General features: G+C 55.3%; 1 protein-coding gene across 1 annotated transcript; it reads left to right on the top strand.

Annotated features, from left to right (window-relative positions):
- Nucleotides 1-1,843: 1,843 nt before the first annotated feature.
- Nucleotides 1,844-22,486, top strand: ADRA1D (adrenoceptor alpha 1D). Its single transcript, XM_042980860.1, has 2 exons — nucleotides 1,844-3,534; nucleotides 21,123-22,486. Exons 1-2 carry the CDS (start codon nucleotides 2,409-2,411, stop codon nucleotides 21,725-21,727), a joined length of 1,731 nt encoding a protein of 576 aa, XP_042836794.1. The 5' UTR covers nucleotides 1,844-2,408; the 3' UTR covers nucleotides 21,728-22,486.
- The last annotated feature ends 1,662 nt before the right edge of the window (nucleotides 22,487-24,148 follow it).

The following is a 24,148-nucleotide window of genomic DNA, read 5'->3' as shown; positions in this document are numbered from 1 at the left end:
GTTTAAAGCAACCGTCATTACCTTGTGTTGAATGAACGGATAAAGGCTGGTGGGGTGGGAGGGAACTGGGGGCTGCTGGTCCCCGTAAACAGGATACCTATCAGGAACACCTTCTCCATCAGCATTCTCTCCCATTCAGCATTCTGACTCTGAAAGTGACAACTGCCTGCAGCATCTTCATGAGGGAGGAGGAGGTCCAGATCTCCTCAAATCCCTCATGACCTTTCGTAGGGGCTGAAGTCCAGGTTAACCAGTGCAGGAGTTAACTTCTCAGTTGTAGGATGAACTTCTCCTTTTTCTTTACACTCGCTCTAAAGGGGGTCTCATAAGGGAGGGGAGATAAACGCAGCTGCTAAGTTGTCCATCTTAAATAAAAGCGTTTGCCACTGGATCGCAGAGAACCCAAGGGCCACCAGGGCTCGCCTTGCTTTCATTCCAACTCCCTACAGTAACTTCTCAAAGACCCAAGAAAAAGGTGGACGATGCAATGGGAAAACTGAGGGCCTTGGAAAAGCTGTTTCTAAGCTCAGACTCTAACAGCTTTGGCTTCCTGGGCTGGGGAGGTCGGTATGAGAGGGTGTTACCCATATCTCAACATGTCTCCCATTTTCTGCTGTTTCTCTAAAGCACTTGCTCATCTAGGACTCTCAAACATCCTGCCCTGTGTCATCCACAACTAGCGGGGCACCAAAGCCGTGAGTTCTCCACCTCTTCCCAGACAGCTCTCCAAATACACCCTCATCTCCCTGGAACAGCTCAAGCCTTCCTCATCCTGCACCTACACGCTTACCTCTGCCCTGCAATTCCCTTCTCCCTGCCACCCAGAGTGTCCAGCATGATCCCTACCTACCCTGCTTAGTATCTTAACGTCAATCAAAGGAATGATCCCTTTTTGTCCCTCCCTACCCAGTCCTGCTAGTTAGCAAGAGGCTCCTCAAACCCAACCCTCCACCTGTGTCTCCGGTTCATACCAGCTCCACAACCCCTCGGCCCTCAGCCCTCCCTGTCCAAATCTTGCCCTGCCAAGCCTCACTCAGCCAACAAACCCAGGCACCGTTCTCAGGCTTCAATGCATATTAACTTATCCAGTGTTCACATCATTAAATAGACACTAACTTCTCTTATCCTCATTTTACAGATGAAGAACTGAGACACAAAGAAGTCAAAGAGCTCATATGGGACACAGCCCAGATTTGGAGTCAGACAGTCTGCCCACCCACCCCTCCCACGCCCACTCTTTAACCATCGGGCCAAGTGCCCTTTCCCACCCTCCTGCACTTAAAACCCTCCCTCCCCAGAAGAAGGCCACTTATTTAGTGTAGCAAAGAAGTTTTATTACAACTTCTGATAGGAAGCAAAGTAACAAGGCAGAAGTTGGTATATGCGAACCGATGTGTGGTGGGCAGGGTCCGAGGGCCTTAACCATATAGTCTTTTGTTCCTTTTCCCATCACAGGCCACACTGGCATCTGATCCCTCCCGGTCTCTCTCCACTCCACGGCACTGGACGGAGGTGTTTGAGACCCTCGCCCGGCCGGCGGCTTGAAAGGAGTAAGGAGGTGCGGCAGATCCATCCAGGCAATCCCAGGAGGCGACCCGCCGCGGTATTGCGCGGTCCAGTCCGCAGTCCGCAGATCCCGGGCGCTTGCTGCTCTCTGGCGGCCAGAGCCGGGAGCCCGAGAGCCCGGGGACCCGGGAACCGCGCCGTCTCCGCTCCGCGCGCCCAAGGGCACCAGCGAGTGACCGAGAGTCAGGGGGAAAGGGCGGGGGGAAAGGGGACGCGGCGGAGGGGCAAAGGGGAGGAGGTTCGGCGGGGGCGCGGAAAGGGGCGCGGGAAGGGGTGCGGAGCTGACCGCCAGAAGAGAGGGCGGGCGGGGGCACCCGCGGCGACCTGCTGCCTCGGGGCCGGAGCGGGCGTCAGCGCCGCGGCCCCTCCGGACCCCAGAACTGCCGCTCGCCCGGCGCGCACTGCCCCTTCTCCCGGCGAGTGGGGCGCCCCCTCCCTCGGCGCCGACCGCCCCCTCCTCCTTCCCGGCGCTGCCCCTCCTCCGTCCCGCCCCCCGCGCCCGGTGGAAAGCGAGCGCCGCAGTGGCTTTGCCTGCACTGCCCGGCCCCTGAGCCGCCGATCTGCCCGCTCGCCTGGGCACGCTCAGAGTGCGGCGCGCATCCCCGGCCCCCGGCTCTTCGCTCCGACTCCGCGACACCAGCCTCGGGAGCCCCGGCCGCCGCGCCGCCGGCCCCGATCCGCTGGCGGACAGCCGCGCTCCGCGTTACAGCAACTCGGGCAGGACCCCGACGGGACCCGCGCGCCAGGCTGCCGCCCGAGCCCCACGGCTATGCCCGGGGCCCCTCGCCTGTCCGGCCGCTCGTCCTGCGCCCGGGCCCGGCCCCCGACGGCCGCGCGTTGAGATGACTTTCCGCGACCTCCTGAGCGTCAGTTTCGAGGGACCCCGCCCTGACAGCAGCGCCGGGGGCTCCGGCGCGGGCGGCGGCGGGGGCGGCGCGGGCGGCGCGGCCGCCTCGGAGGGCCCGGCAGTGGGCGGCGTGCCGGGAGCCGCCGGCGGCGGCGGCGGCGGCGTGGTGGGCGCGGGCAGCGGCGAGGACAACCGGAGCTCCGCTGGGGAGCCAGGGGGCGCGGGCGCGGGCGGCGAGGTGAACGGCACCGCGGCCGTCGGGGGGCTGGTGGTGAGCGCGCAGGGAGTGGGCGTGGGCGTCTTCCTGGCCGCCTTCATCCTCACGGCCGTGGCGGGCAACCTGCTGGTCATCCTCTCCGTGGCCTGCAACCGCCACCTGCAGACGGTCACCAACTATTTTATTGTGAACCTGGCCGTGGCCGACCTGCTGCTGAGCGCCACGGTGCTGCCCTTTTCGGCCACCATGGAGGTTCTGGGCTTCTGGGCCTTCGGCCGGGCCTTCTGCGACGTGTGGGCCGCTGTGGACGTGCTGTGCTGCACGGCCTCTATCCTCAGCCTCTGCACCATCTCGGTGGACCGGTACGTGGGCGTGCGCCACTCGCTCAAGTACCCCGCGATCATGACCGAGCGCAAGGCGGCCGCCATCCTGGCACTGCTGTGGGCCGTGGCCCTCGTGGTGTCCGTGGGGCCGCTGCTGGGCTGGAAGGAGCCGGTGCCCCCTGACGAGCGCTTCTGCGGCATCACCGAGGAGGCAGGCTACGCCGTCTTCTCCTCGGTGTGCTCCTTCTACCTGCCCATGGCCGTCATCGTGGTCATGTACTGCCGCGTGTATGTGGTAGCTCGAAGCACCACGCGGAGCCTCGAGGCGGGCGTCAAACGAGAGCGCGGCAAGGCCTCCGAGGTGGTGCTGCGCATCCACTGCCGCGGCGCCAGCACCGGCGCGGGCGCCGGCGCCGACGGGGCCCACGGGACGCGCAGCGCCAAGGGCCACACCTTCCGCAGCTCTCTGTCCGTTCGCCTGCTCAAGTTCTCCCGCGAGAAGAAGGCAGCCAAGACGCTGGCCATCGTCGTGGGCGTCTTCGTGCTCTGCTGGTTCCCCTTCTTCTTCGTCTTGCCGCTTGGTGAGTGACCCCTCTCCAGCCCCTTCCCTTCCGCCTTAGCCTGTGGCCGTGCCTTCCCTGCACCCAGACTTGGATGGCCTTCCCGGGTGGAGGGTGCCTCTCCACCTGAGCATGGAAGGTTGACTCAGTAACCCTCCTGGACTCTTAGGCGGGTGCACTTTGTGGGCGACAAACGAGAGGCCTTTCGTGCCTGCAGGATTCATTTTCCAGGCTTCTGACTTCTGTCCTCCCTCTGAATTGCCGTTCCGAGCCCAACCCCCTAACTATAAAAGGTCGGTGGAACCTGTGAGGGCACATGCCCATAGCATGTGGTCAGCGGTGTACATGTTCCTCTACATACCAGCCCTCCCAGCACACACCCAGATGTAAATGCCAGACCCCCTGCCCCTCCCCCGGAGGTGGGTGCACTGTGGGTGGGCCTACTTTCATTCAAGGCCAACATGCATGTACATTAGCAGGTACTGGAAGCCACCTGCTTTTTCCCACACTCACTCCTCCGTGTCTGTGAAAGCCCTGGGCTCTCATTTCCGAAATCTCCTCTTGGGGGGCGGGGGGGTGCCTGTGTGCCATGAGAAGGAAAGGGATAGGGGCAAATTATCAAATGGGAAGTTAATATCGTTCATGGTTGTTTCTGACATTTACTGAGTCCTTTTTCTGAGAACTTTCTTATCTCTTTCGGCAGGCTCCCTGCCGTCCTGGGAGGTAGGCGGCTGTTCTCAGGGGCTTAGTTCTACCCCTGAAGGCCCCTCCTAGAGGGCCTTGGGCTGGGTCAGCACAGGGAGCAGAAGGGGAGCAGCATCTCTGGGGACGCATTTGCCCTGAGTCATTTTGCCCATGTCTGCAAGCTCAGTTTGGGGCCTCCCGAGCTGCCTTTCCCAGGCCTCGCTCCCTGCACACTGTGCGGCTGAGTCAGGAAGGGGACAAGGGCTTCCCTCCTGCTCCCCTGCAGGCCCTCTCCACGCAGCAGCCGGAGTGAACTTTATGCATTATGGATTAGCGTGTCGCTGTCTACTAAAACCCCTCAATGCTTTCCACACTGCCCTGGAAACAAAATCCAAACTCTCCACCACGGCCTGTGAGGGTGACCTTCAAATTTATTATTGTCCAAACCAAAATGAGACATTATGAATATTTATGCTGGGATCACAGGCACAAACCAGGACAGCGGGGGCAGACCCGGACACAGGGTCCCCCTCCTGGAAGGAGGGCCTTGAGTGATGGCCTCATGACTTTGCCACCCTACCGCTTCCTCACTGCGCGCTCTGGCTCCCCTGACCCTCTTCCAGTTCCTTGCCCACACCGAGCTCATGCCCTTGCATTTGCTCTTCCCTCTGTCTAGCCTGCCTCCCCCCACCCCCATCCCCGGCTAACCTGAGGTCTCCGTTTCAATGTCCCCCTTCAGAGAGGCCTTCCCAGACACCTCAGTCTCAGCGTGTCCTTCTCTGTATTTTTCTCCCTGAGGGGACAAGTTTCTGTTCCCTCACATCTGCGTGTTGCTTGGCTGGTGCCTGACCTCCCCGCACTGGCCAGAAGCTCTTCAAGTCCAAGGCTGTGTGGTCACCAAATCCACAGTGCCCAGCACAGTGCCTGGCATGTAAGGAGCAACGTAGCACAGCAGCAAGCCCCGCGGGCTCCGGCTCCAGATAGCCTGGGTTCAAGTCCCAGCTCTGCCCCTGACTCACTGTGTAACTTCGGGCAAATCCCCGAACCTCTCTGTGCCTCTGTTTCCGCATCTGCAAATTCAGGACGGTGGTGATGGTAGCAGTGCCCACTTGCAGGGCCACGGCAGGAGTTCAGTGAGTTATTACGTGTGCATACAAACGTCACATGTCGTGAGTGCCATGTAAGCCATTGCTATTATAGTAGCTGCTTGCTGAATATATCAGCTGCTCGTTGAATAAATCACTGACTTGGAAATCAGCCAGCCAGAGGCTGCGGTGGGGGTAGAGGGAGGCAGGGACACTGAGCCACACACTTGGAGGGTTGGGCAGGCAGGCAGGAGAAAGCCAGTGCGCCCCCCCCTTTAGAAACCTGCCCAGGATTTAGAACGTTCTGCCCCCCCAACCAGACTCACCACCCAGGCTCCTTTCTCCCCCCAAACAACCCCCGCCATGTCCCTGCCCAGCTGTGCCCCGTCCCGGGTGCCCTCATTCCCCTCTGCCGTTCGCTTCACACTGGCCCCCTGTAGGGAATGATCAAGCTGTGTACAGAATTATGTTCTTTTATAATTTGGGGTTACAGAATGATGAACAGATAGGAGAAGACAATATACCAAGCGCCCCTGTACCCATAATCACCCATATTGAACAGATGTTAACATTTTGCCATATTTGCCTCAGATCCTTTTCTTTCTTTTTTCGAAGAAATAGAACCCGGCCTCAAGTAAGTCCCCTCCTGCTGTCCCTTCTTCCTTTTCTCCCTCCCTCCCGAGAAGTGAATGTGGAGTCTGTCACCCCCATTCGTCTGTTTATACTCTTACCGCTGACATCCCCATCCATAGTAACGTACAGTGTGACTTTAGGATGTATGTAAATGGCATCAGGCCGTGCACATCATTCTTGAGTTTGCCTTTTCATTATGTTGGTGACATTTATCCACGCCGGTCCATTTTAGCAGCAGTATCGCATTCCGTGCGAGGGTGTTCGGTGGGGTGTTGATGGAGGCTTCTGCCGGACGTTAGAGTTTTCACGTTTTTCACTGTTAACAGTCAACAAAGGGCTACTGGGTTTGTTTGTTTTTTGGTTTTTGTGGGGTTTTTTTTTTTTTTTTTTTGACATTTAGAGCACGTGTGCTGCTTTTCCAGGAAGTCATCCCTACATTTCCATGGCCTTTGGCTCTTTTTCAATCCTTCCATCTCTGCTGCTCCTCACGCTTGGTGTGGGACCCCCAGCGTGTCCTTGTCTCCTCCCTCCTGCCAGTCTGTGCTGTGCCCAGCCTCCTGAGCCCCAGGGAAGAGCCCAGAGCCCTGGTGGAGCCAAACTGAGTGGAATCTGGCACTAAGGAGTACGCAGGACAGAGGCCAAGCAGGGAACCAGAATATTCTGATCCGCCGTGGTGTGGCTTGGAGGGTGGGGCAGGGCCCCAGAGAGAAGGGGGAGCAGAGCTTGTAGTCGGGGCGGGAGTGGCCTGAGGGCTATGCAGAAAGGAGAAGGGGCCAGGAGGTCCTGACACCCCCAGCACTGGGCCCAGGCCTGGGAGGAAGGAGGTTTCTTTGAAGGAACAGGGAAAATTCTGAGCAACAACTTTTGGGGGGAATGTGGGATCCAAGGGGATGGTATATCTTGGTATGAAAGTACCAATATATGGCAGGGGCGGGGGATGCTGGGAACTTAGATAAAGGGGACCAAGAATGGAGGTGGTTGCCAAAGCACGAGCATGGGGTACAGTCTCGCAGAAAGAGGATGGAGGGACAAAGAGAAGAGAGGGGCTGGGGACAGTGCTTCGGGGAGCACCCACTTTGAAGGAACCAGAAAGCGGCAGAGAAGGAGAGCACCAGGAGGACAGGCATCTCCCTCCTCCCAGGCCCCGGTCTCCATGCTGGGTGTGACCAGCACCAGAGTTGGAAGGATTGAGAAAGAACAGTGTGTGCCAGCTCGGGCTATAGACTGTGGCACCTAGTAGGGCCACAACCCAGGGGTTGTCAAACAGACCCAGGGTGCCCCTCACCCAATCCTCTGCACACAAAGCTGAGTGGAAGTAGGAGCCACAGCCACAGCGGTGACACAGCCAGTGAGCAACCCCAACATCCCAGAGACCATTGAGACCCTTAGGAAGGGATCCCAGTGTCCCAGAGGGTCACTGGTCCTGGGGCCATGGGACTGCCATCTATAAACCTGAAATGCTGTGGGTCAGGCCAGCGTGACAGCTGAGAGAGACACAAACCCGTTGTCCTGAACCACAGAGCCTCTGGGGGCCCAAGACATTGGCTAGAAAAGACTGAGTGAGACGCAGACACCGCACCTGAAATCCTGAGGGGCCAGGAGAGGGATCTCCCACACCTCCACTGTCCCCTTTCCCCATAAGCAGCAGCAGCAGCAGCAGGGCACGTGACAGGCAGGCAGAGGGTCAGCTCAAAGAACCTGATGTTCTTTCTATCACGTGTCTGACCCCAAGATGCCAGTCACAAGGCCAGGAAGGGTGGCATTGGCTCCTTCTGGGGCACCCGGGGAGCTGTGTATGGACACAAGAAGCGTCGCTCACCCTCATGGGAGGGTGCCCACCTGCCTGGCATTCCCTGCTGATGCCCAGCTGAGCCATCCCGTCCACCAGAGTGCCCCTGCATCCTGGTTTGCCTAGGACCAGTCCTGGTTATTTATGCCTGTGGACGGGCATGATTACTAGTGATACTCCCCTTTCAGTCTCAAAGGTGTTCCAGGCTGAACAACAGAATATACGGTCACCAGTTCTTGGGGCCTGTGGAGGAGGGGCTCTTGGAAGCCCTTTCAGATATGTACCCCCTCCCCTCACCCCAGCAAGCTGGCGTGGAACTTAGAAAATAACAAGACATTGTGTAAAGGCCCCTCCTGACATCTAGAGGAACCCAAACTTACGGAATACGTTTGGAGAGGGGCAGCAAGTTTGTAGCTGCTGCCTGAAGACTTCCACCGAGGACGCCCAGAGAAAGGGGGCATGGTGCAGGCTGGGGCCGGCCGGAAGTACACCTGATTAAAGCCTCTGGCCCAGGGCACTTAATGCAGGAGTCCTCTCACCCCCCAGAGGTATGGGCCAGTGTTTGGGGGTAGAAATCCCTGTGGGCAAGAGGGGAGCAAAGGAACTGGGGGAACCTTGCCCTGGCAAGCCCCCATCTGCAGAAAAACTCCCCCCTGGGACCTATACACACACACACACACACACACACACACACACTCACTCACTCACTCATGACAGCCCCACCCTAGCAACCACAGGCAGACCCCCATCCTGCACTTGGTTGGGCAGGTCACCAAGCCTCACTGGCCTCTGAATTGGCCTCAGAATGTGCTCAGTCACGCAAAGCAGCCTCAGAGGCTCAGAGCGCACAGTCCCCTTTCCAATACAGGGCATACAAGCTGTCTGGAGGCTCAGATACCAGAAGTCCCAGGACAGTCCAGCCACAGTCCCAGAACCCCACCTCCAGCCATCTGTGAGCCATACCTGGGCCTCCCTCCCACACTGTCAGTCTCAGCCCTGTGATATCACTGCCCACCCCGACCACCCCTATATTTAGTTAGGTACTCCTTCATGCTCCCCTAACACTCCTCACATGTTTTGATCACAGTGCATTGTAATGGCCAATATTCTTACACATATCGCAAAGCATGAGGGCAGAGGAAACTATACATGTGTAGATAACAGAAACGTGAAGATATTTGTGGGGTGCCCTGTGGCTTGGGAGACGTGGAATGGAGAGCCTGTAAGAAGAGGGGTCACAAGATGAGACAGGAGGCCATCAACAGGAGAAAAGGGAAACAAATTGTGGTGTTTTCATTGGCTGAACTACCACACAGCGAGGAAAAATAACAACCGTGTTGCCTGCAGTTAAGGTGGATGAATTTCACGGACGCTGTGTTGGGCAACATAAGCCAGATCTGAAGTTAAAAGCATGCATACTAGATGATTGTATGTGTATGAAGTTCAAAAACAGGCAAAACTCATTGATGAGAAAAATCAGAATAGTGGGTATGTGTAGTAGGTGGTATTGACTGGAAGAGAGAGCAAAGAAACTCACTATATGCTAACTAATTTGGACGTAAATTTTAAAAAATAAAAAAAAATTAATAAAAAGAAGCCTTCTGAAGGACTGAGAATGTTCTAGATCTTGGTCTGGGCAGTGATTACATTGGGGTGTGCACATCACATAGTCATCAAGCTATATTCTTGCAACGCATGTGCTTTCTAACTTGACTGTCATCATCTTGTGGCTTAATCAGAGAGAAGACAGGAGGAGGCAGAAGAGAGGCTTGAGCCATGCTGAGGAATTGGTGTCCAGACTGGAAAGCACACATTGGCAGCCAGCTATGGAGGGTAGCATGTGCATGTGCATCTGAGAGTGTGGAAGGACTCATCTCCCCAAGTTCCCCGAGGTCGTGCAGGGACCTACGGTCACAGGGGGGAGCGGTGGGGGATGCTTTGCTGCAGGTCCTAAGTAGTGGCATCACTGTTCCCTGGCCCAAAAGCCTGAAGAAAGGGCTGGCAAGCCATCCCCTCTCCGTGCCTTTGCGGAACCTGGCACATAGTAGGTGCTCAGTTAATGGGCACAGAGGGAGGGAGGGGTAGAACCCACATCCTCCCTCTCTTCACATCCTCCCAGGACAAGAGTCTGAGTGGCAAAGCACAGCACTCTTTTTTGTTTGTTTTGTTTTATTAGGAGAAGAACACTTAACATGAGACCTACCCTGTTAACGCATTTTGAAGTGTATGATACAATATTGCTAACTGTAGACACAGTGTTGCACAGTAGATGTCCAGAATTTATTCATCTTAAGTGAACGTTATACCTGTTGATTGACAACTCCCTTCCCCCTCCACCAGCCCCCGGCACCCACCATTCCACTCCTTGATTCCCATGACCCAGCTTCAACATCGTCAACCCAAGGCCAGTCTTGGTTCATCCCAAACCCCACCCACTGCCCCACCACTGAGGATTCTTTTGAAAGAACATCCAGACATCATATCAGTTCATCTGTAAATTCTTCAATATATATTTCTAGAATGCAAGAACTTTTTGAAAAATAGCCACAATCCATTATAATGCAAAAAAATGATCGTTTAATATCAAATACTGTCTACTTAGTGTTCAGATGTAGCCAGTTGCCTCATAAATTTGTGGTTTGTTTGAATCAGGATCCAAATAGGGTACATGTTGCAGGTGGTTGATTTGCCTGCTAGGTCTCTTAAATTGTAAGATTCTCCTCTCCCCACCTTTTCCTTGCAATTTATTTGGTGAGGAAACCAGATCATTTGTCCTAAAGAGTTGCCCACAGTCTGGAGTTTGCACCCGCATGGTGCCATTTAATGTGTCCCTCTGTTCCCTGCACTTCCTATAAACTGGCTTGATCAGATTCCGGTTCAGGGGTTTGGCCTAGAATTCTATTTGGCGCCGTTAAGATTGGTCAGAGGCTCAGATGCCTGATAAGATGTTTCAGGCTCAGCTTGTACTTTTTTCCCCCCAGAACCTGGGAGCCACCATTTCTCTGAAGAGCCTTAGTTTCTTTTAGTAGTAAATGATCATTTAAAGACCACATTCTGAGCTCTCAGCTGTTCAGTGATATTGAGTTAGTCCCTGATTCAGCAGATAGAGCTAGGAAGTACTAAGAATGAATGAATGAATGAATTTATGAATGAGAGAGAGGAAGAGAGAGAGGAGACAGAGGAAGAGAGAGGGAGGGAGGGAGGGAAGAAGGAAAGAAGGAGGGAGGGAGTGAAGGAAGGAAGGAAAGCAAGGAAGGAAGGAAAGGAAGGAAGGAGGAGGGGAGAAGGAAGGAAGGAAGGAAGGAAAGAAACAAGGAAGGAAGGAAAGGAAGGAAGATAGGGGGAGGGGAGAAGGAAGGAAGGAAGGAAGGAAGGAAGGAAGACCACTGACAGGGTGTACCTAGGAACTGCTCCTCTGCCTACATCCCTGCTGCTACAGAAGGGTGTCCAAGGCCAGACAAGTAGTTCCCTGCCAGCCCCACAGAGTTCATGGATCCTGAGGCAAGCATGGGGGGCACAGGACTTCTGATCTATTCCTGGTCCGTCTCAAGCCAGGGGACCTACCAGTTACCTCTCACCATGGAAAACTGGCAAGGCAAGTTATCCAAGAGAATTGGCGTGGCACAGCTGGCCCCACAGTGCCCTCAAATCACCCCTCTGTGTTCTCACAATTCATCTGAGAACGGGCCCCTATCCAGGTCTCTTCTTCCCAACAGCCTTCCATGATTGTGCCCACTTCAAAGTGGCCTTATCTCATGCCACTCTCCCCTTCCCCTTCTCTGTTCCAGTGATCCTAACTTCTGTGTTGGCCTCCAGCGTCTCAGGTGCCCTGCTGCCTCAGGGCCTTTGCACATTCCCTTTCCACTGTCTGGAATTCTTTCGTCAGATGGATGCATGGCTCACTGCCTCACAAGGTCTTCAGGTCTCAGCTCAAGTGTGCTTTATTAGGCTTGTCTGACCCTTTAGAGTATAGCAAAGAGGTCTGCTGGTGGCAGAGGTCCCAGCCTCTCTTGACAAAGGAGCTATTGAAAGCCACTGAGTGAGACGTTGAGGGAAGTGGCAGAGAGAAAGCAAGTCTAGGGCTGGGAATTCCTTCTCTCCTAGCCCTGCTGGCAAGAAGATGCCTGAATATCTAAATGAATGTGGTGGTATTTTTTTTAATGTTTATTTATTTATTTCAGAGAGAGAGAGAGAGCAGGGGAGGGGCAGAGAGAGAAGGAGACAGAGAATCCCAAGCAGGCTCCACACCATCAATGCAGAGCCCAATGCAGGGCTCAAACTCACGAACCCACGAGATCGCGACCTGAGCTGAAATCAAGAGTCAGAGGCTTTACTGACTGAGCCACCCAGGCACCCCTGAATGTGGTATTTTTAACCCCGCTCTATCTCTCTGGCCAGAGACAATGGCTGCCTGGGGATGGAAAAGTGACTCGTGATGGAGGGGGTGGAAGAGGGGGCAGGCTGGGGTGCAGCCTGATATTTCATGGTCGGCTGCAAGTTATGAGCAAGGCTGGCTGTGAATTCTGACATTCTGCCAAGAACAAGTTTCCTTCTGGTGATGCCAGAAGAGTGCTGTTAATCACACAGTCCGCCCCATGGCTTCAGAGCAGCCACTCCTCAGCGAGGCTTGGCCAGATCGGTCCAGCTGCAGGCCTAGCCGGCTCCTCAGTAGCATCTCCTACACCTGGACGTCGCCGGTCCTTAGGAGAGGGGACTGGCTTGTGGTCATCAAGGCCCCAAACACAAACCTCACAGGCTGTGTCAGTGTCCCCAGCCATGTGTGGGCCAGGCTGGCCCAGCCAACATACCATAGGATAAACTTACCTGCCGACAAAGGAGAGGCCCTGCCTTTTATGACTGGTGGACGTCCAGCCCTCCCTGGACATTAGGTTAGGCTCCTGACAGAGGCGCCCCAGTATAGGGAATGGGGAAGGGCAGGTGGGAGCAAGCCTGATGGACGCTCACGTGAGAGCAAGGTCAAGGAGAAGAGAGAAGCAAGCAGGAGTTGTTTGTGGTCTGCGGTCATCTCCCACCTGCGTTCTTACTGCCTCTCCTCACAGGCGCCTAAGTAGAACCCCTCAGCCCCTGCTCTGGGTCAGGCACCTGTGTTCGCGGCCAGGATGGAAACAGCCATCAATCTCATTCCTGCCTTCGAGAAACCGGGAGCCTAGAAGGGTAGACAGAGCAGTAACAAATTTTACTAAAATGCAGGCTTGCATGAAAGGGCACCCAGGCTTGGTGGGGAGAACATCTGACCTGAGGCCAGAGGACGGGGTGGGAGGAAACAGTTGGGGCCAAGCAGAAAGGCAGAAGGAGGCCAGCCCCTGTGGGAAGTCCTGCCTGCAGCTTCAGCCTTCGGCTTGGGGGCAGATTTGGAGGGAAGCAAGCTGTAGACAACACCGTGCCCTAAAAAGCCTTGAATGCAACACCAGAAAGCCTGGGCTTGGTCCTCAGAGCCACCGGAAGCCACTCACGCTTTTCAGAGGGATAAGGAGAGAAACCCGTTTTAGAAAAGGCCTCCAGCAGCTATGTGCAGAGTGGAGAGGCCAGAGGACCCCAGGGGCAGTCCCAGCCATGCAAACAAAATGAGATGCCAGACTAAGCAAAGGCTTCAGGAGCGAGGTGAAGGGAGGGGGACCCCCTCTAGAGAGAAACTCGAATGTCCCGGGCGTGATGGCCGGGTGGACACGTAAGGTAGAGAAGAGGGACTCCTTCGGCAAACTCAGCAAGCGTTCAGCACCTACTGTGTGTTCGGGGTGCTCAGGAGATCTCTGGGGCCACGGGAGTGCCGTGCCAAGCAAAACAGGCACGAGTCCTGCCCTGTGGACTTTGCTGCAGAGAGAGATGATGGACAAAATGAAAAATAGCACGGGAGACGGCAGGAAGTGCCAGGGGGCAGCAACGGTGCCAGCTGAGGGGGGTGGGGGGGTCGCAGGTGGGAAGACCATGCAATTTTCCGTGGGAAGACAGGGAGATGTCACCACGAAAGTTAGGGCATGAGCCCTGTGGGTATCTGGGGGAAGAAGATTCTAAGGCAAAGCAAGTGCAAAGGCCCAGGGTGGGAGCGTGTCCGGCATGTTCAAGAAGCAACATGGAGGGCAGTGTGGCTGGAACAGTTGGGGGGCAAGTAGGAAGAGGGGACAGCAGAGAGGTTGGGGGCCACATGTTGAGCTGTGTAGGTCATGGGGTCTTAACAGAGAGGGGGAAGGGCAGCTTTTAGAGAGTCTGGGAGGCCAAGGAGTGATATGATCCATTTATATGTTTAAAGAGTCACTCTACGGTCGCCTGGGTGGCTCAGTCGGTAAGGCATCTGACTCTTGGTTTCGGCTCAGGTCATGATCTCGCCGTTCGTGAGTTCGAGCCCCATATTGGGCTCTGTGCTGACAGCACGGAGCCTGCTTGGGATTCTCTGTCTCTCTCTCTCTCTCTCTCTCTCTCTGCCCCTCCCCCTCACATACATGTGCTCTCTCTCTCTCAAAATGAATAAACATTTTTAAAAAACAAAAAAATAATCACTCTAGCTGCTGGGTTGAGGATAGATTGCAGGGTATAAGGGTGCAAGCAAGAGACAGTGGGGAGGCTACTGAGTTCCTCAAGGCGGGAGATGATAGTGTCTTGTACAGGGTAGGAGGGCCCCTGGAGTAGGGTACTATTGAGTTCTGACCTCAGGCCCTTCCTCTCTGCCTTCAGTCACTCCATTCTATAGCCACCAGCCTCGTCATTGTTCTTCAAACATGCCAGGGCCACCTCAGGGCCTTTGCACTCGCTGTTCCCTCTCCCTGCAATACTTTTTCCCCAGGTGTCCACATGCCTCATTCAGCTCTTTACTCAAATGTCACATTCTCAGCAGGCCTTTCCTGGCCACCTTATCCAAAATTTATACCACCACCCCCAGCCACCCACAGACTCATGAACACACACCTCCCATCTTCCTTCCTTGCAGTACGTTTTCTCCTTAGCATATTTTATTACCTGATATGGTTGCATTTTCCTTGTTTATCCTATGCATTGCCAGCCTTGCCCAATGAAATGTAAGCTTCATGAGGTCAGAATAAGTGTGAAATGCCAGTAGACACCCAAGTGGAGACATCTGGGAGGCAGGTGGATCTGAGTCTGGAATCTGGGAGAGCCATCTGAGCTGGAAATAGAGCTGCGGGCATGATCAACCTAAAGCCGGTGTTTAAAACCACAAGCTGGGGGGTGCCTGGGTGGCTCAGTCAGTTAAGTGTCAGACTTCAGCCTCAGGTCATGATCTCACAGTTCGTGAGTTCGAACCCCGCGTCCGGCTCTGTGCTGACCGCTCGGAGCCTAGGGCCTGCCTCATATTCTGTGTCTCCCTCTCCCTCTCTGCCCCTCTCCTGCTTGCACTCTATCTCAAAATAAATGAATATTTAAATAAATAAGTAAGCGGGGATGAAATTGCCAGGAGAACACAAAGGGAAGAGATTACAAAGACTCTTCTGAGAAGGACGCTCCCTACATTTTGCAGCGGAGACGTGCGGAAAAAGCAGCAAAGGAAATTGACACCGAGTAGAAAGTCCAAGAGCGTGGCGCCCTGGGAGCCACGGCTGTGATGAGAGGAGTCAGGGATGGATGAGAGCGGCGTCTGCAGGTTGGGATCTGGGAGGAGTGGGGCTGTTGCAGCAAAGCAGTGAGGAGCAGGTGCGGAAGAGGCGTCGGCAGGTGTGGACAGAACGAATAGAGAGAATGACGTCATAGCCTGAGAACCAGCAGAGAGGGAGCAGCTGTGACAGGGGCATGCTTGCAGGGGACTGATGGATGGAGAGCACCATCAGCAGGGATGCTGACCTCGGGCAGGAGGAGAGACCCCTTTATTACCAAGGAGGAGGAGAGGTGAGGAAGGCTTGAGCAAGTGCCTGGCTTCTTTAGCTTCTGTTTTCTCTGTGAAACAGGAAGCGAGATCAGCTGCCCAGAGGAGGCAAAGATGGGGAAGTAAAGGCTCAGGGGGCTGGTGCAGGACTTCGGGAGAGCGGGCTGAGGGTGAGCGGCGAGGTCAGTGGACGCCCCGGACGGAGCTGAGGGCGGGGACCCTAATGTATTCAGGGAGCCGGTGATTCGCTCCAGAGTTAGGGTCTGGATGGATAAGTACAACCCAAATCCAGAAGGATGCGGACACGGGAAGACTGAGAAGGGGCATCTGAGGTGTGAGTGGATAGGAGTCTTGGCTAAGCAGGGATGATAGGAGAAACCCAAGAGGCTGGCAGAAGGTCAAAGTACAGAGAAGAAAGAGAGGACGAGGAGCTGCACTGAGCAGTGGAAACCGGGTTTTAAGTGAAGAAGTGCTCAGGCTTATTTTTTAAAAGGACCTCCCCAGCTGCTGTGTGCAGGACAAGGTGCGGGGCTTCTGGGGCTGGAGCAAGGGGCTCACTTAGAGGGGCACTTTGAGGAGCGCCTGGGTGGTTCAGTCCATTGAGCCTCTGACTCTTGGTTTCAGCTCAGGTCATGATCTCATGGTTTCGTGAGTTTGAGCCCCACATCAGCCTCAGCGCCGATAGCGTGAAACCTGCGTGGGATTCTCTCCCTCCCTCCCTCTCTGCCCCTCCCCGGCTCACGCTATCTCTGTCTCTCTCAAAAGTAAATAAATAAAACTTAAAAAAAAAAAAAACTATGAAAAGGCACTTTGGGTAGATGAGGATAGTCATTTGAGGGTGGCACCAAGTGGGGGGATTCCAGGACCAATAGTTGTTGGTGACGGATGGGATGCAGGGTGTGACAGAGAGAGGGCTTGGAATGTGTGGAGCACCTACGATGTGCCAAGCACACGTGGAGAGCTTTCCAGTTTAAAGATAAGATAGACAGGGCCGCCTGGGTGGCTCAGTCCATTAGGCGTCCGACTTCGGCTCAGGTCATGAGCTCACAGTTGGTGAGTTCGAGCCCCGCGTCCAGCTCTGTGCTGACAGCTCGGAGCCTGGAGCCTGCTTTGGATCTGTGTCTCCCTCGCTCTCTGTCCCTCCCCCGTCCGTGCTCTGTCTCTGTCTCTCTCTCTTTCTGTCTCTCTCAAAAATAAATAAGCATTGGGGGGAAAAATAATAAGGGTAAGATAGGAAACCGACAGTAGCCTGCAGCTTGGCCCTTAGAAGTGAGAAGATGTGCTATGGGGAGAGTACACCTAACCGCCAGGTTGGGAGGGGCAGCGCAAGGAGGGCTTCCAGGTGGAGGCACCTCTGGAGCTGGCACTAACAGGTGGAGGAAAGAGGAAGGGCACTCCAGGATGAGCAGAGGCCAGAGGGCGGCAAGAAGCGAGCGTGGCCGTTTAGCCGATGCACGAGAAGACGGAAGTGAAGACTGCTGAAGAGAAGCGGGAGCCACAGGGGAAAGGAGAGCCAGGGTGTGACGCTGGGCGCCGGGAGAGAGGGGTGGGAACTGAGGGAGGGTGTCCCACGAGGGCCGCTGTTTCTAATGACAGCTGCCAAGTTGAGCTAGCACACCTGGGCCCTCGGCCTGCAGGGAAGGTTGGGGACAGTGCGGGGAGTGGGAGAGGGAGCCAGCTCGGGGACGGAGAAGGGGGCTGCCGGGTACCGAGACACAGCGGCCTGGTCTCAGAGCCCCCTGTGCTCATTGAGGCTTTCCTGTAGCTGGGCTATGGGGCTGGCAGAGGCGTGCGGTGGGCCCCTGGAGAGGGACGAGAAGGCAAGACAGGCAAGGTTGGCCTGAAGTAGCCACAAGCCCGAAAGTCCAAGTGGCTAGGGACCAGCAAGCTGGGGGTGGCCCAGAAAGGGCTTGTCCACCAATGTCCCCACAGCAGGCCGGCATTGCAGGGACAGTGCCCATCAGCCAAAGGCCCATCCTCAGGGATCTCGGGGCAATTCCCCATTTCATCCATGCACACAAAGGGCCGGGAAGTGCCCACAGGCCCCTCCGACCCCAGAGATCTTTGCTAGAGGTTGGAGCCGGTGGGGGGCGGGCAGGACAGCAGGGAGAGTGAGACTGGGTGCGGGGAGGCATGGAGGGCAGACGGCAGCACTTTGGGAAGCGCTGGGTGTGAGGCTCAGAACTGCCACTTGTGAGGGGAACAGAGGTGCTGTTGCCTGTGGAAGCTGGAGCCCAGGCACGGACGTCTGTATCTTCCGGGCAAGATGTCTGCGCACAGTGGGCAGAGAGCACATGAAACGATTGTGCCAGATGCTGTTAGTGACCCGCCCACCCCACCCCACCCCCTGGACCTCGAGGGGCGCATGGGCTGACTTCCACCCGAGGCCTGCCGGCATCTTTGCCCAGGGGCTTTCTCCACCCACCAAAATCCTCATCATCCACTCACACAGCAGGCAGGAGGTGTGGGAAATTAACACCCTTGGGAGTAGCCCAACCAGTGACTGATGGGAATGGGTGTATAGATACCCCACCTCCCTCACTCCGCTGGTGGGATGGCTCTGAGGTCCCTGAACTTCACGGTCTCCCAGAGCTCCCAGTGGGATTGTGCCCCCCAGTTGCCCGCAGTTCGCACCTTGCACTTGAATCCTTGCCTCAGGGTCGGCTTCTGGGAGAGCCCAAAGGAAGACAGAACCTCAGCAGGACACAGTAGGAAAATCTTGGGGCAGAAAGGCTGCGTGGTTCCCGGTTCTTTGTGTGTAAGGAATTCTCAGCCTGTAGCAAGCTTCTGCACAGGTTGCTTGAGCATAAATTAGAATAGTGTTTATAACACAGCCCGGGGCATAGTACAATACTCCATATCACCCACCGATCTGAGTAAACACCACGCTGATAAGCATGCTGTTTGGCCGGCTTCAGGCTCGCAGCTGAAAGCATAGTCCACTGATTTGTCATCCTGCGCTAAATATAAAAGAATTGTGGCCTGAGTCAGAGTTATTTTCAGCACTGTGTCTTACTTTGCAGCCATTGAGGGATGCTATTCAGAGAGCCACCTTCCTGGAGCCTGAGGTCAACCCTGGTGGCCCCCACATTCCGAGGACAACTGTCCAACTCCTCTCCCGGGGGAAACTATCTTCTCAACATATGCTGACTGATTGCCCAGCCTCCCCCGAACCCACCAGGTCTCAGCTTCTGTTCCTGGCTCCTCTCCAGAGCTGGGAGCTGCGTCCCTTCCCGGGGCTGAGTTGTCCTCTCTCAAAAGCCACAGAATAGGGAGAGGGGAAATAAAGACACACCAGTGTTTTTATTAAGAGCCTGCTAAGTCCTGCATCTGAGATGTATTAATCTTCACAAATCCCTTCCTAGGAAATATTCTTTTTATTTACTTATTTTGATTTTTTTTAATGTTTATTTCTTTTTGAGACAGTGACAGAGCACGAACGGGGGCGGGGTAGAGAGAGGGAGACACAGAATCCAAAGCAGGCTCCAGGCTCCGAGCTGTGGGCACAGAGCCGGATGCGGGGCCTGAACTCACGGATCTCGAGACCTGAGCTGAAGTCGGACGCTGAACCGACTGAACTCCCCAGGCGCCCCGAGAAATATTCTTGTATTTCACAGAAAACGTGAGACTTGGATGGCCAAGTAACTTGCTCAGGGCTGCGTGACCACAGTATGAGAGACCTGTCCCTCGTGTTGCTGTGTGACCTTCCTCTTCTGCCACCATCACCATGTCTCTTGGTACCAGGAATTCTCCCTATGGCGGGAGGTGGGTGATGTGCAAGGGCTCCCAGGTCAAAGAAGGGGGCACGGTGCCTCTGCCCCCTCTGGAGGGGACCCTGCTCGTTTTTCTTTGGGGGCAAAGAGAAGAGAGAGCGGGTCCCCTGATTTGTCAAGGACCCTGCTCCTGGCCTGCTCAGCCTCACGGGCACCCACCCACAGCTTTTGCCTGGGATGCCATGCTCTCGCCACCTTCCCCCTCCCCCTGCTGCTGCTGAGGATGTGAGCATGAGACGGTGGCTTTTGCCTTCTGGGTCGTGCCCTTGCATTTTGTCAGGTGCCTTTTGAAGACGTGACTCGTTCAGGTCCGTGGTGGGGATGCCAGGGGAGAAGTTTGTGAGGAGGGTCTTTCTGACACAGCTCAGATCCTAGTGCACCTACTCCCTCCTGCCTGGCGCTCTGCTCCCGCAAAGCCATCCCCAGAGGCTTGCCTGACCACTTCCACTGAGACAGCCCCCCTGACCTGCATTCCAACAGCCATGGGCATTGTGTTTATTGAGCCTTAATTCTAGGCTCTGTCACTTGCCTGCTTGAAAATATCCATGACTCCCAACTACTCACAAATAAATACAGAGATTCCCAGCATTTTTTTAAAAAATTTTTTTGTGTTTATTATTTTTGAGAGAGACAGAGCACTAGCGGGGGAGAGGCAGAGAAACAGAGGGAGACACAGAATCTGAAGCAGGCTCCAGGCTCCGAGCTGTCAGCACAGAGCCCAGCGCGGGGATGGAACTCGTGAACCTCAAGATCACGACCTGAGCCAAAGCCGGATGTTTAACCGACTCAGCCACCCAGGCGCCCCTGAAATTTCCAGCATTTAAGGCTCTTCACCATCTGTCCCAAATGACATTTCCTCGGCGTATCCCATAGGACACTCCCAGGCCCCAAAGTTGTAATCCTCTTACCCACCTGTCCCCTCCACTCCTAACACCTGCTCCTCGTCCTGCCAGACTCCAGTCCATCCTGTGAGAACCCTGGCAGCCCCACCCCCACCCCACATGCTGAACACTGCCATCACCCCCATCTTCATTCCCTTGATATTTTATGCACATAGCTACTGAGAGAACCTGGCCATGTTTGTTGTGAGCGCAGCGCAGTGCCTGATGTGGGGCAAGCCTTGGTCAACATTTAATTCAAAAGTTCTTACCCTTTCTGTGCTAGAGACTACCTGGGCAGCTGGCAAGCTTGTGGAGCCCTTCTTAAGAGTTATGCTTTCAAATGCATAAGCCAAAATACAGAGGATTGCAAATAAAACCGATTTCACTGAAAACATCAAAATATTTGTGAATGAAATCTGCGATCTAGTAAGTGACGTGCTTCTGGGTTAAGGCATTAAATAGCAGTGTTATCTAGTGGTGGGTTCTGATGACTGTCGTTTCCAAATAGGAGCATACACAACATTGCAAAGCATCTGCAGCAACTGAATGTGATAGGAAAATATCTGCGGGGAATCAGGTGAATCTGCCAAGCCAGCACCAGTTTTGAGCTGGCTCAATTAGGTGGAATTCCAATTAGGTGGAATCAGGTGAAACTGCCAAGCCAGCACCAGTTTTGAGCGACACGAGCCGTGATTTCCTATGGTTGGGTCTCATTCTATTCGGGTTTATTGGCTACACTCATCATGGAGGGAAATGCTCCATATCAGGTAGAAGTGAATAAAATGGAAGACGATTTTTCCTCCTCCAAGTTCGTGGACCCTTCGAATTCTCTCAGGGACCCCTTGGGGGAGATACGTTGAGAGCCCCTGGTGGATGACCTTGCGCCTGAGGGCATCTAACAGGCGTGGGTCTCTGCCCCCTCCCTCCCCGCAGGCTCCCTGTTCCCGCAGCTGAAGCCCTCGGAGGGCGTCTTCAAGGTGATCTTCTGGCTCGGCTACTTCAACAGCTGCGTGAACCCGCTCATCTACCCCTGCTCCAGCCGCGAGTTCAAGCGCGCCTTCCTCCGCCTGCTGCGCTGCCAGTGCCGGCGTCGCCGGCGCCGCCGTCCCCTCTGGCGCGTCTACGGCCACCACTGGCGGGCCTCGACCGGCGGCCCGCACCCCGACTGCGCTCCCGGCCCGGGCGCCGCGCCTCCTGGAGCCCCGCTGGCCCTCACCGCACCCTCCGCCCCCGGCTCCCCGGGCACGCCCGAGATGCAGGCTCCTCCTGTCGCCGGTCGTCGCAAGTCGCCCTGCGCCTTCCGCGAGTGGAGGCTGCTCGGGCCGTTCCGGAGACCCACCACCCAGCTGCGCGCCAAGGTCTCCAGCCTGTCGCACAAGATCCGCGCCGGGAGTGCGCAGCGCGCAGAGGCCGCCAGCACCCTGCGCGCGGAGGTGGAGGCGGTGTCCCTAGGAGTCCCCCACGAAGTGGCCGAAGGCGCCACCTGCCAGGCCTACGAATTGGCCGATTACAGCAACCTCCGGGAGACTGATATTTAAGCACCCCGAGCTAGGCCCTGAGCTAGGCCGGGGAGCGCGGTGAGGGGAGGGCAGGGAGGGAGGCTGGCTTTGTTCAAGAGGCCGGTGCGGCATCAGGGACCCGGACACTGATCAGGGCGGCTGCTCTCTGGCCTCCCTGAGGAACTGGGGCCGGGGTAAGACCTTTGAAAGTTGACCAGTTTTGGCCCCCTCCTGACACAGGTGCCCGGAGCTCCTTCTTGAAGAGGAAGGGGCTTCGGGCTCCGTGGGGCCACTGGCTCCCAATCCCTGTTTGAGAAACACTGTCCCATCCCTGCTCTGAACCCTGGGTAGACAGCCTCAAGTATGGCCAGGCGGGCCTGCCTCTCCTGGGGAGGAAGGAGCACAGAGGCCCTGCTTGGCTCTCTCCAACGCCTCCCCTGGGGAAAAAGTCCATGGGGCCAAGGCTTCTCAATGGACAGAACTTCTCCTTACTGCCGACCGGAGGAACCCAGTGGACCTGCCAACACCACCAACAAGCTTTGGTGGCAGATTGGGTGACCATCCTACAAGCCTGTTGTATTGACCCATGGACCCACTCCCCCCTACAGAGGCTCTATCGTGCATACCCCATCACCCGGCCCTGCCCCTCATTATGTCCAAGGGCCTTACTGTTTACACTCTGTACATAGTGCCTGTGCCCGTCACTTCTTGCTGGGATCTGGAGCCATCAAACGGGAAGAGCTTTGTTTGTCATTTTGAGACATATTTATTGGTAAGAGTACTTCTATTTTGTCCAAACTGTGCAAACTGTCCCTCTTTAGCTTGTAACCCATAAAGAATTACTTTTTTTTTTTTTTTTCTAAAATCTTTCAAGTTCTAAAGCCCCACAACAGGATAGATTGGGTCTGCATTCACTTTCTAATTGCACCTTAAGGCCTCTTCAACTGATGGCTGCTATCCTCTGGGAATTTTAGCTTGACCAAAGGACTCAGGAGTTTGGTGGCTTTTAAAATTCACATGATTAGTCTTGGGAATCAAACAGTAATCATAAGCATAAATTTCCGCTTTGTCAGTCTCCCCAGATGTATCTGTGATGCTCTGAGGGCCTCAGTGAGGAAGGTGATCAGTTAAATGGGTGAAACATTACATGAAAAAATATACAAGCCCATGTAGACAAGTGTACATGATGAGTGAAAGAACACCTACCTAGGAACCATACTTGTTAGCTTTGAGTGAAATATCCAGCACTTGTCACATTCTCAAGAGACTGCAGGTAATCTAGTCTTCGGCTGGATAATATCAATCACATACATACAACCAGAGTGGGGGTAGTGACTGTGGTCCCGTGGAGAGCTGGTTAGGTGATACCCCAGGGTGTCTGGAGTGGGGATTTTCTAAAACTGGAAGAGCCAGTTCCTGGGCCCCATGTGGACCAGTAGTTTGAGCCAGAAGTTTCCATCCTGTACTGAGGAAGTAGTCTGAAAGGTGCTTGAAAGGTCACCACAATTTTAGACCTCTCACCCCAATTTTATAAGGTAAAAAGACTGCCATTATTGGTGCCCAGGAGCAGACATTTCATACTGTGGGTCTACACCCTCAGGCCTGGCATCCCCCGAAGGCCCAGGAAGGGCAGTTTAAGGTGGGGGGTGCTGGGAACATGCTGCAGACCCCAGAGGGGGCCCACTTTATGGCACATTGGCCACCCTAAAGCTGGGGACACTGGGGGACAGTCCTTGCTCTTTTCTCACCGAGGTGGGGGCCATTCCTCAAATCAGGGGTCAACGAAGGGACAGACCCCATTGTCAACAAATTGAACATTGGGCTCGCGGGCAGGGGTTCAGTGGCAGGGGAGGGTCTCTGAGCAGGTAAACATGGGCTCCCACATGCCAGGGCAGGTAAGCCCACAGGAGGCCAACAGCGGGGACAAGGGAGCACGCTGGGGAGGGAGCCTTCATAAGGGGAATTTTGGGGGGTCCTCCCTGTCCTGTCGTGGTTAACCTGTTAGGCATGAAGGCAGGTGGGGCTGGCAGCTTGCCCAGTACTTTCTCCAGGCACAATGACTAATCAGCAAAACATGTCTGATGTTCAAGTCTCAGCTCCCATCTCCTGGGCACCGAGGCCCTCTGCACACAGCTGTTTCTTCCTATACCCCCATACCAAGCCTTCAGGAGATCAGGGAGAACTGCAAAGCCTGCAGAGAGGCTGTGCCACAGCTAACACACTGAGTTGCTGACCTTGGTGTCAGGACATGCCAAAGGGTCAGAGTAGACACATCTGATTAGAGATACTGTCTCTTCGGTACATAGAGAAATGAGGCCGTCGTCTCCGGGAGGCCCCCAGGAAAGGTCAAGGTGGCTGGGAGAATGGGAAGACTCTCAGCACTGATTAGAATGGGAATAAGAGTTCCTTTACACAATCTTCAAGAAATGGGATGAGGCCTTCAGGGAGTTTGTGAGTGGG

Source organism: Panthera tigris, chromosome A3 (assembly GCF_018350195.1).
Source record: "Panthera tigris isolate Pti1 chromosome A3, P.tigris_Pti1_mat1.1, whole genome shotgun sequence".
Taxonomy (NCBI): Eukaryota; Metazoa; Chordata; class Mammalia; order Carnivora; family Felidae; genus Panthera; species Panthera tigris.
This window is presented reverse-complemented; position numbering and strand designations above follow the sequence as displayed.

Bases quoted from the DNA above. Each gene is read 5' to 3' on its own strand.
- ADRA1D (XM_042980860.1), top strand. From the start codon at position 2,409: ATGACTTTCCGCGACCTCCTGAGCGTCAGTTTCGAGGGACCCCGCCCT. The intron at 3,535-21,122 runs GTGAGTGACCCC...CCCTCCCCGCAG, and splicing joins CTTCTTCGTCTTGCCGCTTG to GCTCCCTGTTCCCGCAGCTG.